Genomic DNA, 16,196 nt, shown 5'->3' on the forward strand with positions numbered 1-16,196 from the left:
GTAATGCTCTCTCTGAAACTCTCTACAACCTCTGGTCTTTTCAGTTCAGCCAGGTTCCATCTCTCTAAATTTCCATCTTTTTGCAGTTTCTTCAGTTTTAATCTACAGTTCATAACCAATAGATTGTGTTCAGAGTCCACACCTGCCCCTGGAAATGTGTTACAATTTAAAACCTGGTTCCTAAATCTCTGTCTTACCATTATATAATTCATCTGAAACCTTCGAGTTCTCCAGGCCTCTTCCACATATACAACCTTTTGTCATGATTCTTAAACCAAGTGTTATCTATGATTAAGTTACGCTACCAGGCAGCTTCCTCTTTCATTCCTTACCCCCTTTCTGTATTCAGCTACTACTTTTCCTTCTCTTCCTTTTCCTACTTTCGAATTCCAGTCCCCCATAACTATTAAATGTTTGTCTCCCTTCACTATCTAAATAATTTCTTTTATCTCATCACACATTTATTCAATTTCTTCATCATCTGTGGAACTAGTTGGCATATAAAATTGTACAACTGTGGTAGGCGTGTGCTTCATGTCAATCTTGGCTACAATAATGCATTCACTATGCTGTTCATAGTAGCTTACCCATGTTCCTGTTTTCTTTTTCTTTTTTTTATTAGACCTACTCCTGAATCACCCCAATTTGATTTTGTATTTATAACCCTGTATTCACCTGATAAGAAGTCTTGTTCCTCCTGCCACCAAACTTCACTAATTCCCATTGTATCTATCTTTACTCTATACATTTCCCTTTTTAAATTTTCTAACCTATCTGCCGAATTAGCAGATCTGACATTCGATGCTCCGATCTGTAGAACACCAGTTTTCTTTCTCCTGATAATGATATCCTCCTGGGTAGTACCCGCTCAGAGATCTGAAATAGGGACTATTTTACCTCTGGAATATTTTCCCAAGAGGATGCCATCATTGTTTAACTATACAGTAAAGCTGCGTGCCCTCGGGAAAAATTATGGCTGTAGTTTCCCTTCGCTTTCAGCCATTCGCTGCACCAGCACAGCAAGGGCGTTTTGGTTAATGTTACACGGCCAGATCAGTCAATCATCCAGACTGTTGCCCCTCTTCAGGAACCACACATTTGTCTGGTCTCTCAACAGATACCCATCCATTGTGATTGCACCTAAGGTACAGCTATTTGTATCGCCGAAGCATGCAAGCCTCCCCACCAAAGGCAAGGTCCATGGTTCTTGGGAGGAGAACTTTTTAAAATAGATATTCGTAAATGGTGACTGGAAGTGTGGCAGTTTTATGAAATAGTGGAGGACCGAAAACGAGCTATGAGGATGGACATCTAATTTTCCCAAACATTTAAAACAGTGATGTCTGTGTGTGTCTGATTCAGCAAGACAGCAATTATGTATGCCTGTGAGGAAATTTTGTAGTTAAAATTGATATACAACTGGTTTGCCTGATTTTCTAGCAGTGGGCTGAACATGCAGCACCCAAATTTCATGCTTTTCTCAACAATAAAGTCCTACTCCAAGATAGGACATACTCTATTGTGTGTTGCCATAAGATTTGAATTAAGAACAGTGTCATCAAAGTCTGCACATACCAGGTGTATTGGGACGTATATCAAAGTTCATTTAATTTATGCTGCTCATAAAATATCTAGTGTCAACTGGCTGAAAATGTAATAATATAAGGGGAGTGCTTAAAGAGTAGTGGAACTCCTCTATAATTACTAATCTAAGACCAAATATCATTTACTTTCATTTGAAAAATTTAACTTGATACCTATATATTGTTGGGTAATAAAAAGGTTGCAGAACCATGCTGTTTGCTACATTTTGCTGCCACTGTGGCTATTCAGTACAGTGTAAATACACTCCTGGAAATGGAAAAAAGAACACATTGACACCGGTGTGTCAGACCCACCATACTTGCTCCGGACACTGGGAGAGGGCTGTACAAGCAATGATCACACGCACGGCACAGCGGACACACCAGGAACCGCGGTGTTGGCCGTCGAATGGCGCTAGCTGCGCAGCATTTGTGCACCGCCGCCGTCAGTGTCAGCCAGTTTGCCGTGGCATACGGAGCCCCATCGCAGTCTTTAACACTGGTAGCATGCCGCGACAGCGTGGACGTGAACCGTATGTGCAGTTGACGGACTTTGAGCGAGGGCGTATAGTGGGCATGCGGGAGGCCGGGTGGACGTACCGCCGAATTGCTCAACACGTGGGGCGTGAGGTCTCCACAGTACATCGATGTTGTCGCCAGTGGTCGGCGGAAGGTGCACGTGCCCGTCGACCTGGGACCGGACCGCAGCGACGCACGGATGCACGCCAAGACCGTAGGATCCTACGCAGTGCCGTAGGGGACCGCACCGCCACTTCCCAGCAAATTAGGAACACTGTTGCTCCTGGGGTATCGGCGAGGACCATTCGCTACCGTCTCCATGAAGCTGCGCTACGGTCCCGCACACCGTTAGGCCGTCTTCCGCTCACGCCCCAACATTGTGCAGCCTGCCTCCAGTGGTGTCGCGACAGGCGTGAATGGAGGGACGAATGGAGACCTGTCGTCTTCAGCGATGAGAGTCGCTTCTGCCTTGGTGCCAATGATGGTCGTATGCGTGTTTGGCGCCGTGCAGGTGAGCGCCACAATCAGGACTGCATACGACCAAGGCACACAGGGCCAACACCCGGCATCATGGTGTGGGGAGCGATCTCCTACACTGGCTGTACACCACTGGTGATCGTCGAGGGGACACTGAATAGTGCACGGTACATCCAAACCGTCATCGAACCCATCATTCTACCATTCCTAGACCGGCAAGGGAACTTGCTGTTCCAACAGGACAATGCACGTCCGCATGTATCCCGTGCCACCCAACGTGCTCTAGAAGGTGTAAGTCAACTACCCTGGCCAGCAAGATCTCCGGATCTGTCCCCCATTGAGCATGTTTGGGACTGGATGAAGCGTCGTCTCACGCGGTATGCACGTCCAGCACGAACGCTGGTCCAACTGAGGCGCCAGGTGGAAATGGCATGGCAAGCTGTTCCACAGGACTACATCCAGCATCTCTACGATCGTCTCCATGGGAGAATAGCAGCCTGCATTGCTGCGAAAGGTGGATATACACTGTACTAGTGCCGACATTGTGCATGCTCTGTTGCCTGTGTCTATGTGCCTGTGGTTCTGTCAGTGTGATCATGTGATGTATCTGACCCCAGGAATGTGTCAATAAAGTTTCCCCTTCCTGGGACAATGAATTCACGGTGTTCTTATTTCAATTTCCAGGAGTGTATATTACAAATATTTTTACTGTATAAAAGTGTGTCCAAGAGTGAAATAGATGGCTTACCATATATGTGGTTTTCGAGTAAGTGTTGCTAACCAAAGGTTGAGCATGGCTGCTTAAAATTCCCTTGCTGGCTGTTCAACTGAAGTAGCTCCGAGGCTCTGAAAGAACTACTTTGCTACCAGCACTACTGACAAGACTTGTCAAGGCAGTAATACACAGATCTGAATCTAGTCTTCATTTTACCTCATATAAGAAAGGTTGCACATCTCATCTAAAGAACTAGCACTTTAATTTCAATATCTGACTGCCATATTGTGGCATATTATTTATCATTGTCTGAAGGACCTAAAAACTGGAAAGTTGCACAGGTCACACCAGTACGCAACAAGGAGATAAAAACTATCTGCTGAATTACAGATACATACCACTGACATTGTTTTGCAGTAGAATTTTGGAACATATACTATGCTCCAACATTATGAAATACTTCAAAGAAAATGATTGGTTGACACATAACCAACATGGATTCAGAAAATACTGTTCTTGTGAAAAACAACTGGCTCTCTGTTCACACAAAACAATGAGTGCTATTGACAGGGGTCTCAAGCTGATTTCATATTCATAGGTTTTCAGAAGCTTTTTGACATCATTCCTCACAAGCAACTTTCAGTTTCATGATATCCTATTAGGAAGCTCCAGTTCATATCAATTAATAGGAAGTCAGCTATTGAAATTGAAGTGATCATTGATATAATTGGGTAGATAAAAAAAATCTACTCACAAAGCAGCAGCAGAAACAAAACATGTATAAAGTTAAAGGAAATGTGCAGGCTTTTGGAGCCAGTGGCTCCTTCTTCTGGCAGAAGGGTTGAAGAGGAAGGAAGAGGGATGAAGGAAAAGGACTGTCAACATTAAGGAAATGGGGAGAGTTTGGAAAAGTTGCCAGAACTGCGGGTCAGGGAAAACTTATTGGAGAGCAGATTTCTGACTGAGGGGGCCGGGGTCGATTTATGGCCAGGTCATACATTTGTTCTGTTGTCTTTACATTCATTTCATCAAATATGACATTTCACTGTTGGTGAGGCTGCATGAGCACACTGTAAAAAAAGCTTTTTCTTTTTTTTTTTTAAAAAAAAAAAAGAAGAGAAGAAACATTTTCTTAACATTTGTGTGTGTTTCCTCTTGTCCCAGACAGGTGACTAGGTTTTTTATCTATGCAATTATATATTCAAAAATTGATTATTTTCATTGATTTATTATAAATGATATCTGTGATTTCCCAAGGATGTTTTATGGGCCCCCTGCTGTTAATCTATTATGAAAGAATTAGCAGATAATCTAAGCAGTCCTCTTAGTATGTCTGCGGAAGATTCAGTCATTTACCATCTAATAAAGTCATCCAAACAAAACAAACTACAAAATGACTTAGACAGGATATTTGCATGGTACAAAAAGCAGCAGTTGACCATACACAATAAAATTGTGAGGTCCTCCACACGACTTCTAAAAATATTCATTAAATTTCAGTTCCACAATGAATCACACAAATTTAAAGTTGTCAGTTGAACTAAATCCATTACAAACAGCTTAAACTGGACCCCATCACACAGAAAATGTCATGAGGTAGGCAAACCAAAGACTATGTTTTATTGGCAGAACACTTAAAAGAGACAACAAATCTAATTAACCCTCTCAGTTTCAACTGGGAGAAAAGTATGTCAGCCACCTAATATTTCTATTACATGTAATTGATGGCACAAAGAACCGAAACTTGTTGCAGTACATAATGACATCTTGAAGGTGAGCAAAGTATTGGCAGGTTTTGTATGCAGAAAAACATCACCAGTTCTGTGTGTTGTATACGACACATGGGAAGCAATGAGAGTGAGAGACTGCTTACTCTAGACCTGTCCATCCTCTTTTGGAGTATTGCAGTGTGGCATGGGAATCTTATTAGATAGGATTGACAAAGGACAGAAGAACAGATCAACAGATCAAAGAAGGGCAGCTTGGGTGGGGGGAGAGGGAGGGAGAGAGGGGTGGGGGGGGGAGAGAGAGAGAGACTGGGGAAGGTGATACAGCAAGCGAAACTCACTCAGACTGCAATATGAGAGGATGGCACAATAGATGGGTGTCCCTTACCCTGGTGGCAGACAGTTATCCTTACTTTTTCACCTTTCCCAATCTATCCGAGTCTCTTATTGAAGGAAGGAAATGTTAGTTCCAAAAGCTAGTGCTATATCCATGAGTGGCCAGATACTGGTGCACATGTCAGAAAACAGGAGAGAAATGGTGACGGCACAAGGCATGAAGACTGCCTGTGGAAAGGACTCAAACCCATGCCCAAGTCAAGCATCTGGACTGACAGAACGTCGGACCTGACACAACAAGAGCAAGTCAATAGCAACCTGTACAACAATGAAATGTGACAAACCTTTGACACAAAACTGTCAACAGGACAAGTACGAGCCACAATAAAAATTGAGACCAAAGAGAAAAACCAATATGAAAGCGAAATCACTGGTGAGATACAGTAGTATGGTGGAGATATTAATGAATAAAATTAGACGAAGTACATGACTGACTGAGTGATCATGGTGTGGTGGTATTTATGCTGGCTGTGAGGGACAATATTGGCCGGTGTAGTCACGTGGTGAGATAGTGGCACTGTCATAGGCGAGTGCAGTGCTGTGGCGACACGCCCTCTATTGTCCATCCAGTTCCACTTGCTCCAGTGGACATTCGACTTCCGTGCAGGCTAATACCTTAGCTAGAGCAGTGTGTGTACTTTTATAACTGTACTGACAGATATGTTTACAATTTTACATTTTTCTCGAGAGAATTTTCCCTTTTATGCAATTAATATTATGTAGCTGTCATTGTCTTGAATCCACAAAAAGTTATTTGGTTAGAATGTACCATTTGGTTTGTAATGAGATTCATAACACAATGATGAACCTTAATATTACTTTGCCAAGGATATCTGATCAGCGTTTCCGATGAATAATATAAATAAAACATGAAAAAACTATGCCAGTAAAGTGCGACAAAGGTTTAAATCTAACTTTTCTGATCACTGGTACTAAAATTTGTCACTTCACTGGTCAACTCTTCTGCAAATAAAAATTTTAATAATGAATCTGCAATCAAATAGAAACAGTAAGAGAGTTCAGACTTACATTTGGTCAGGACAAAAGTGAGTTAAGGATTTTCCAGAGAATGAAGCCAGTTGGGACACTTCCGATATGAAGAAAACAACTGATGACAACCAATAAAGTTTAAATACCTGGACAGTATGACTCATTTCATTTAAAATCATCCATGTTTGATTTTAGTTTAAGTTCATGATGGTTACAAAACAAATGCCAGATAAAATTCATTGCACAAAGTCTCTTCTACTATTTATTTATGCCACAAATCATTTTAGTCCCTCAACTACAGATGGACAGTTTTGTTTAATTAACAATTAATTTAATTAACTACATCCTATCACATGTTAATGCATTATGTCACCGCAAATATTACAATATGTAATTACAGCTAAAGAGAGTAATACAGTTCATATCACTAGTGGCTCACCAATACATTGAAGTAATTCTTAGCAGTAAAGATAGATGCTCATTTAATAGGGAAAGTTACAATGAAATACTAAACAGGAAACCAACTAAATATTGTTACATATTAGCAACGAAAACAATCAATTATTGTTAAAATCACAATAGTGATGTGCTCTGCCGCTGCTTGGTGAATTGCTACACATTAAGAATGCTCAAGACGTAATGTAATATAGAAACACTGTTGTGTGCATATCACTTGCTGAAACACAGATTAACTAAGGTACAGGGTTCTGTTCTGGGGTAACATGAGCATGGCACACCAAACCTTTAAACCCCAGATGAGGTGTGTAGAAACATAAAATTTTGTCTCCAAAAGTTAATTGCGTAGGAAATTATTTAAAGAACTTAAAATCTTGACTATGCCAGCATGTATGCATAGTCTCCTTGAAGTCTTATGGGATTACAGTAGTATTAAACAGTAGGATCATAAGAAACAAAGAAGATTTTTGTAGGGAAATGCACAGACAAGATAAAAACATGTACTATATTAACCAAAACTTTTATTCAATATTTTGCCTCAGACTCAAGAGTATTTCAGAACTATGTAGTTTCAAAAGATAACTAAAAACATGCTGATAAGTCAACATCATCTATAGCATTGATGAACTTATGAAACTTCAGTATTAAATTAAATATAATCCTTGGAATTACTAAATTAATTCTCCAGTGATATATGATAACGTGGTCTCAGCAATAGTTCATTTGGCATAATTGTATTTTGAACAATATGTATATAAATGCTAAATAAACGAAGTCTGATTAAGATTTACAAAAGAACAGAGATACAAGCTGTACAAACACGTTAAATAAGACATAAAAATTGTGTTTATTTAAACAGTGTATATTTAATAGATGTACAAATTCAGATGACATACAAACAGAGCATATTGTCAATAGAAGGATAAATGAATAAACTCCATGTTACATCATATGTTGTAACAGGCTACAATCCCATTTGTGAAATGTATTTTCAGAATTAAACAATGCCCATGACATCTATGGCAACAAATTACTACAGTATGATACTTTCAACTGCACTGACAATAATAATATGAGACAGTAAACAACTTACATATAATTTTAGGACTGATGTGGAAGTGATTACACTGTAAATTATTATAGTTACAATGGCGTTCACTTTCTTTGTGAATACTACACAATATTTTGGATGGTACCTTATATTAATGTAGGCAATCATTAAAGAAGAATCTTACACTACCAAATCTCTTTGGCAATAGCAACATTGCCAAGTCTATTTGGTGTCAAGTTTTGCTGCACTACAGAGGATTCTTATCATTTCATTTGCTGACACAACCACTTCTCTGCCTTTACCCATTATTTCACAGAGCTTTCCTGCAAGAACATGCTTGCACGTCAAGTCAGTCTGGGTTCCAGCTACATGATAACGATATGCAGGGCAAGAGCAGTAGTTAACTGATGGAAAAACGGTGTATGGTGTCCCCGAACTCCCTGTTACCTGTAAAGTTTGTTTTTCTTTTTAGTACAGTAATTCTTAAAAAGCTCATATTATAGGCCCCTATTACCTCACCTCACCTTTACCTGTATAACATATCTTAATTTATTCGTTGTTCGTAAAAAAACAACACAATTTTTTTCAAGGAGTTCCAAAGCTCGCTCAAATGGATTACCATATAGTGAATGAAGAGCAAGCAAGACATCATCAGTAACTGAAATAGTGAAAAAGTTTTATTTCATTACAATGATAAAATATAACTTAACACAAAAGAAGATGCAAATTCTAATCATATACCGAAAACTAAGTTACAGCCTAAATGCAACACTTTCAATACTGTTCACTATGTTCGGTAATAGACAATAAACCTGTAGCACAAATAGTGCAGCACATTATGGAAAGACTTGCATGTAATGTGTAACCATACTAACAGTTTTAAGATACAGCTGTATAACAGAAAGGAATACTTTTAATTAAAGTCATAAATGCTGGAAGTGTGAAACAAATATGAAAAGGTGGGATATCATCAATTAAACTGTACTTTGCACAGAACTGGAATACGGCAGTTTCCATTTCTATTTTAGCCTACCAGATGTCAAATTTTTCCAGTTTTCTCTCAATCATTCTTCGTGAACACAGAACAGCTCATTCCTTTCACTGTCCTCTATCCCAGGGAAAAAAAAAAGTATATATATATATATAAAAAAGAGAGAAACTCACAGCTCACAGCCTACCAAATAAAAATTGTTAATTCGAGTGCCTCCAAAAACCAGGTGCACAAACTCAGACTCTAATTCAAACCGTGTTCTAGGCTCTGTGGAGCATTGAAGGTGGTGGTCAGGACAATAACAATAGCTCTCCCATTCATTGTGTTAGCTTCTTCACTGCCAATGAGATGCTTTCTTCACACCCCACTGACTGTAGACACACTATGTCACTGTATCATTCCTGAAGCATCCATCACCCAAGCAGCATAACAAAGGTCCAAAACAGATAACTACTCTTGACACAGACATCCCATCACACTTAATACACACACAGTTGCTGCCAGCATGATGCCTTCATTTTCAGCAAAGGATGCCACTTTTCTATGGTTTTGTGTAATATTGGCAGGCAATTGCTAAAGTAAAATGCTATTTTCTCAAATTATTTTCATTCTGCTGACACAGAAGACACTATAACAATGTGCAAGAGCAAGTTTAGGAGTGGAGGGAGGCACGCAGAACAGGCTGACAGGATAGAACACCTTCTTTACTTTCCCGTTTCATTATCTGCTGACTTGCTTTGAAGGACACCACACAATACCTGATTGTTCAACAGCTAGTAGAAATTATTAAAACTTCCTGGTAGATTAAAACTGTGTGCCAGACCGAGACTCAAACTCGGGACCTTTGCCTTTTGCGGCCAAGTGCTCTACCAACTGAGCTACCCAAGCACGATTTATGCCCCGTCCTCATAGCTTTACTTCTACCATTACCTTGTCTCCTACCTTTCAAACTTTACAGAAGCTCACCTGCGAACCTTGCAGGGCTAGCACTCCTGAAAGAAACGATATTGCGGAGACATGGCTTAGCCACAGCCTGGGGGATGTTTCCAGAATGAGATTTTCACTCTGCAGCGGAATGTGCGCTGATATGAAACTTCCAGGCAGATTAAAACTGTGAGACTCAAACTCGGGACCTTTGCCTTTTGCGTGCAAGTGCTCTACCAACTGAGCTACCCAAGCATGACTCACGCCCTGTAGAAATTATTGTTGTTATTACACTGGACTCTCGCTAATCTGGTCATTTGGTGCTGGGTTAGTGGATGTCCCAGATTATTATGTCTGAAACTTAGTCTAAACACATAGGGGCTATACTTTATTAAATTCAAAGATACATTCGTTTTCATAGAAGACTTATCCTTGAGTGTGTACATACACACCAGTTTCACTCATTGTGAAACATGGCCTAAATTTTTAGTTGTTGCAATGATGATATGCAACAGTGGGATGCTTTTTCATGCAATGCTTTGCAAGTGCTATATTGGTACTGCATGTACCTGGTTGTTGTATAATGAACTCCAAGAAGATGTCTGCAGCTTCTGCACCAGTAGTGTGAGAACTCTTCAAGCTCTCTCCTCGTATGTCCTTTTCTTCATCACTTTCATCATTACTTTTGTGCACACTTTTGATTATTTCTTCATATGTTTTTAAGTTTGGTATATCTCTCAGTTTTCCTTATTCAGCCACTCAGCAATATCATCTTCACCAGTTTCTCCTCCTCCTGGAAGCTTGTGGAGCATGTCAATGTACAAAGAGTCAGCAATGGATGATTCCAAATTGACTGGCTCATTGTTGTTGCACAGTATTGACTTTAAATCTGTATCAATGGTTAGCTACACTTTTTTCCAACTCTTCATTATGGTAGTGTTTTCCACTTTATCCTATGCTTCTGCAGTTTAGAAAACAACATCACTTAAGTTGATTGTTTTCTACACCTTCAACACAGTCATTTTCACATTTGTTCAACAAAGAGACAAGATGTGCATGTTGATAATGATGTTTAATTTGTTCCAAAATTCCCTAGCTCATGGGCTGAATCATGCCTGTTACGTTGGGTGGAAAGGTGGTTGCATAACATCAGGATTTACAGCCACACTCTAAAGATGACTGGGAGCATAATCAATTATAATAGATTCCAGTGGAGCCTTTTTCTTCTTCAGCTTTCTCACAGCTGGTACAAATACTTCATGTAGCCTCCAAAAGAAAATTTTTCTGTCCATTCATGCTTTCTTATGAGCACAATATTGCCATGTAAATGTGTTTCTGTTGCTGTGTTGAAAACAAAGCACAGGGAAATAGACAGAGATGCTGAATGAAACGTGTTTGGCCATCAAAACAACAATGCGTGATGCCATCAATGACTATCATAGCAGAATATTGTCAAATGACATTTCACAAAATCCAAAGAAATTCTGGTCGTGTGTAAAGACTGTTAGCGGCACCAAAGTTAGTGTCCAGTCCCTCATGAACGAGACAGGAACTGAAAATTGAGAGTAGCAAAGCCAAAGCTGAGAGCTTAACGCCATTTTCAAATGCTGCTTTACAAAGGAAAACCCAAGAGAATTGCTCCACTTTAATTCTTCTAACACTGCAAAGATGAATGAAATACGTATTAGTGTCAGTGGTGTTGAGAAACGGATCCCTGTCAGTTTTTATACTGAATTTGCAGCTGAGTTAGCTCCTCTTCTAACTAAATCTATAGTAGATACCTTGAACAACAAACTGTGCCCAGTTCTTGGAAAAAGGCAGAGGTCACAACTGTCTACAAGAAGGGTAGTAGAAGTGACCCACAAAACTGGTGTCCAATATCCTTGACATCAATTTGTTGTAGAATCTTAGAACATATTCTGAGCTCAAACAAAATGAGGTGTCTTGAACAAATGACCTCCTCAGTGCCAACCAACATGGATTTCAAAAACACCGATCACGTGAAACTCAACTCTCACTTTTCTCACATGACATACAGAAAACTTTGGATCAAGACAACCATGTAGATGTAGTGTTTCTTGATTTCCAAAAAGCATTTGACTCAGTACCGCACCTACACTTATTGTCAAAGGTGCGATCGTATGGGGTATCAAGTGAAATTTGTGACTGGACTGACTACTTTTTGGTAGGGAGGACCCAGCATGTTATCTTGGATGGAGAGTCATTGTCAGATGTAGAAGTAACATCGGGTGTGCCCCATGGTAGTGTGTTGGGATCCTTGCTGTTCATGTATATCAATGATCTTGCAGACAATATTAATAGTAACATCAGGATTTTTGCAGATGATGCAATTATCTGTAATGACATACTATATGAGAGAAGCTGCATAAATATTCAAACAATGAAAACTCCAGGTAGGAATATCAAGAACTTGGGAAAAGATAGATTGCTACTTACCGTAAAGAAGACATGTCTAGTTGCAGATAGACAGGATTAAAAGACACTCACATACAGCCTACAGCCTTCATCAGTAAACACACATACACACACACACACACACACACACACACACACACACACACACACACACACACACGACCGCCAACACCAGCATCTCAGGCCAGAACGCAACATCACGTGGGATACAAGCAGCAACTTGGAGGGGGTGGGGAAGGTGAAGGGATAGTACTGCACGGGTCAGGAGGTTGTGGGGCAGGGAGATGGAGAAAAAAAGGAAAGGAGTGGGTAAGACAGGTGGATGCAATGGTAGAGGGCTGCAGATAAACAGGGTGGGACATGAGAATGGGGAGATGATAGGGCAGAAGGGCTGGAAACTGTTGGGTGGAGGGTGTGGGGATAGTATGTTACCATAGACTGAGGCTGGGGTAACTGCGGCTATTTAGATAGAAAGAGGCAGTCTATTCATGTATCATCGCAACCCTTTAAAAATGAATGGAATGATGAGAATTCTCAATATATATTATGCAGTTGCATAAGTAATGGGTACTGCAAATTTGCTATGTAACAACATTATAATATGATTCAGAAGGAATTTAAACAACATAATTTAACTGGATAGATAAAAAAATCTACTCACCAAGCAGTGACAGAACACACAAATAAAAGAGGGTAGTAATTAGGCAATTACCACCAGTTGGCGAGAACCAAGGACTTGTTTCTCAAACTCCGCAGGTGGGGATTACCACTACAAAATGTCCTTGGTTCTTGCTATCCACCTGGCCTTAATTTACGTTAATTTCTTCTGTCTCATCTTTTCTTCACTGTAACTACTCTTTGCTTCACTCTGTTTTAGTTTTCTACATCTTTCATTGTCTTTCCCATCTATTTTTCACCGCCTCCTCCCACCGCCGTTACTTACAATGCCCTTAACTTCCCACTCTTATTAACTCATGCATGGTGTTTTAGTAGTCTAGTAGTAGAAACTCTGTCTTGCATATTACTCTGTCTTCCATCTTTAAGCTCGCAGGTTTTCATATCGTGTCTGAGGCAGTTCCCAACAATCAGTCTTTCCTTCTCATCCCGTAAGGTAAGTCTCCCCTGACCCACAGTTCTAGGTGACTTTCCCAAAATCTACCCCTTTTCCTAGATCTCTTCAGTCCTTTTCCTTTGCCCTTCTTCCTTCCCCTTCAACCCTTCTGCCTGAAGGAGGAGCCACTGGCTCTGAAAGCTTGCCAATCACAACAGCCTTTTATCTGTGTGTTCTGCTGCCACTTAGTGAGTAGACTTTTTCTCTACCCAATTAAATAATTTTATCAATAATTGACTGTTTTCGTTGTTACATGCACCTATAAATGATAACGGAAGAAATGTGTAGCATGTAAATCAATTTTGGGATCTTTTAGAATCTGAAATCTAAAACATAACCAAAAAAATGTTAAAATAATTCTCAGCAACTTTAATGCACAATTTTGAAAGGAAAAGAAATTTAGGAATACAACAGGTGAAGACCCAGCAGACTTAAGAATAAACAGAAATGATGGAATATCGATCGATATGTGTAAAATGTTCCAGTTAAAACTGATGTCCACACATTTTTGCAAAATGACAAGAAAAGCCAAAATTTCAATATCTCCAAACCTAGGAGAATTTCAATTGGATCACAAACCCATATCTAAAAGACATATCACGGAAATTGTGAACATTGCAATAATCAGAAATGGGTAGTTTGAGTGAGGTCATTATCTCTCTAAGATTAAAAAATGATTTCTACCAGCTAAAACACAAAATACAACCAGGAAAGTAATTAGATACAACACAACTACACCTAATATTACAATTGAAAATATAGAAAAAAAATTTAGAGAAGATACTGAGACAACAAAACAAGTTGATTGGCATGAACTTCAGGTACAAAGCAGCAGAGAAAACTTTAGCACTGGCCAAGAATAATGGTGGAATAAAGCATGTGAAGAGGCACTAGAACAAAGAGCACAAAAGTGGAGAAAATGGAGGTGTTTGTGTGTGTGTGTGTGTGTGTGTGTGTGTGTGTGTGTGTGTGTGTGTGTGTGTGTGTGTGCAAACCCACACCATACATTTAGAGAATTCAGACAATCAGGAAAAGAAACATAAAAAATAATCCAAAAATCAATAGAACATTTGAAGAAACTCAGCTTATGGGCATACAAGAAAATTTTGGCAAAACTAGTGCTAGAAATTTTTACCAGACTTTTAAATATGTATGTGAAGGGTATCGAGCTGCAGGTACCTGTTTCAAAGTTGAAAATGGTAAAATAGGATTAAATAACAAAGAAAATTTGCAAAATAGTAGAAAAAAAATTTTTTTACAGGCTCTTAAACTGTCCAGTTACAAGAGTTAAACTGGAATTTGCAGCAATATCACAAAATCTGGAGGAAGATTTTATTGATTGATTTATTTATTTATTTTTATTTGGTCTCATCTGATTACATTTTCTACAAATGTGTACTTGTAATATAGGACAAGTCAACTTAAACCTATTTTCTTGCAATATTTAACCTATTTATAAATTCATCAAAGTGGCAATACTTATAATTATGTTGCATACATTTTTCAACTGTTTTTTAGGTCCTGAAAATTATTTACATACTACATTATACTCATATTTACATTTTTCTCTCAGTATTCTCAAGTTATTTACATATCATAGTATGTTCAATTAGTTACAGTACTTCCATAACAGTAATATCATTTTTTATTCATTGATACACATACTCTTCTACACTATAAAATTCTTTTCCCATTAAGGAATTCTTTAAAAGTTTCTGGAAAGTCTTTTTGCACACATTGTCCAGTAAACTCTTTGGAAGGCACTTTACGAGTCTGACACCTGAGTATCAAGGACCTCTTTCAGCAACTCAGAGTTGGTGGTGTATATTTCTCAGCTGGCCTTTATTTCTTGTTTCAACTGTATATACATCTGAACTTCTTTCTAGTACTGCATTTCCTTTTATTAATGATATTATTATTCCGTAAATGTACAAAGGTGGAAATATCAGTATTTTTAGACTATGGAAAACAGTTCTGCATGAGTCTCTTTGTTTCTTGTTAAGATGGTCCTAACAGCGTTTTTTGCAATATAAACATTCTTTTTGTATTTATGCTGCCGGAATTTCTCCAAAAACAGTAATTCCATATTGCAGTTATGGCTCAAATAGAGCATGATACACTGTACATAGAAGCTCCTTGTTGGCATAATGTGCAAGCTGTTTCATAACGAATATTGCAGTGCTTAATTTACAGCAAATATTATCTATATGTTGACTCCACTGGAGCTTATTGTCAACTGTAATCCCCAAAAATTTGTTAGTGGTAATTTCTTCCAGTCTTATTTCATCTATGGATATATCTGTGTGTTATTCCTTTTCTCTATTTGTGAACACCATGAACACCAACAAAGCATGAAATTCATGAAGCCATCAAATCACACAAAAACAATAACAAGTGGTGAAGGCTCCACATTGCAACAAAATTATTGAAATGGTCAGAACTAAAGATTATTAAATGATCTATAACTGTTTTTTGAGAACATTTGGAAAACTGAAAAGATTCCAGAAGAGAGGAAAATTGTGTTAATCCATCTGCTACACAAAAACAGAGACAAAAACAAAATGTCAACAATTTTAGAAGAGTGTCACTTCTCCCAGTGGCACATGATATATTATCCAAAATGCTCCTGGACAGAGTGGTAGAAACTTTAGGCAACCAACTGGGAGAATATCAGAGAGGTTTTCGAAAGGGAAGATTCTGCACAGAACAGATATTTAACCTAAAACCAGTAATTTGCCACAGTGTTAACCAGCAAACCTATATCTACATCTACATTTACATTTATACTCCGCAAGCCACCCAACAGTGTGTGGCAGAGCG

General features: G+C 38.9%; 1 protein-coding gene across 2 annotated transcripts in view; it reads right to left on the minus strand.

The window, feature by feature from the left end:
- Positions 1–7,704: 7,704 nt before the first annotated feature.
- The window catches only part of LOC124544936 (zinc finger SWIM domain-containing protein 7-like), a 60,630-nt gene continuing 52,138 nt past the window's right edge, over positions 7,705–16,196 (minus strand). The window contains exons 2-3 of one of the 2 annotated variants that reach the window (XM_047123684.1): positions 8,445–8,572; positions 7,705–8,361 (exon numbers count right to left, since the gene is read on the minus strand). In XM_047123684.1, the coding sequence (XP_046979640.1) occupies positions 8,137–8,361; positions 8,445–8,572 (353 nt within the window). In that variant the 3' untranslated portion in view covers positions 7,705–8,136. Of the gene's footprint in view, positions 8,362–8,438; positions 8,573–16,196 lie in introns of both variants that reach the window. The other variant, XM_047123683.1, reaches the window with a different exon arrangement.

This window comes from Schistocerca americana, chromosome 8 (assembly GCF_021461395.2).
Source record: "Schistocerca americana isolate TAMUIC-IGC-003095 chromosome 8, iqSchAmer2.1, whole genome shotgun sequence".
Lineage (NCBI taxonomy): Eukaryota > Metazoa > Arthropoda > Insecta > Orthoptera > Acrididae > Schistocerca > Schistocerca americana.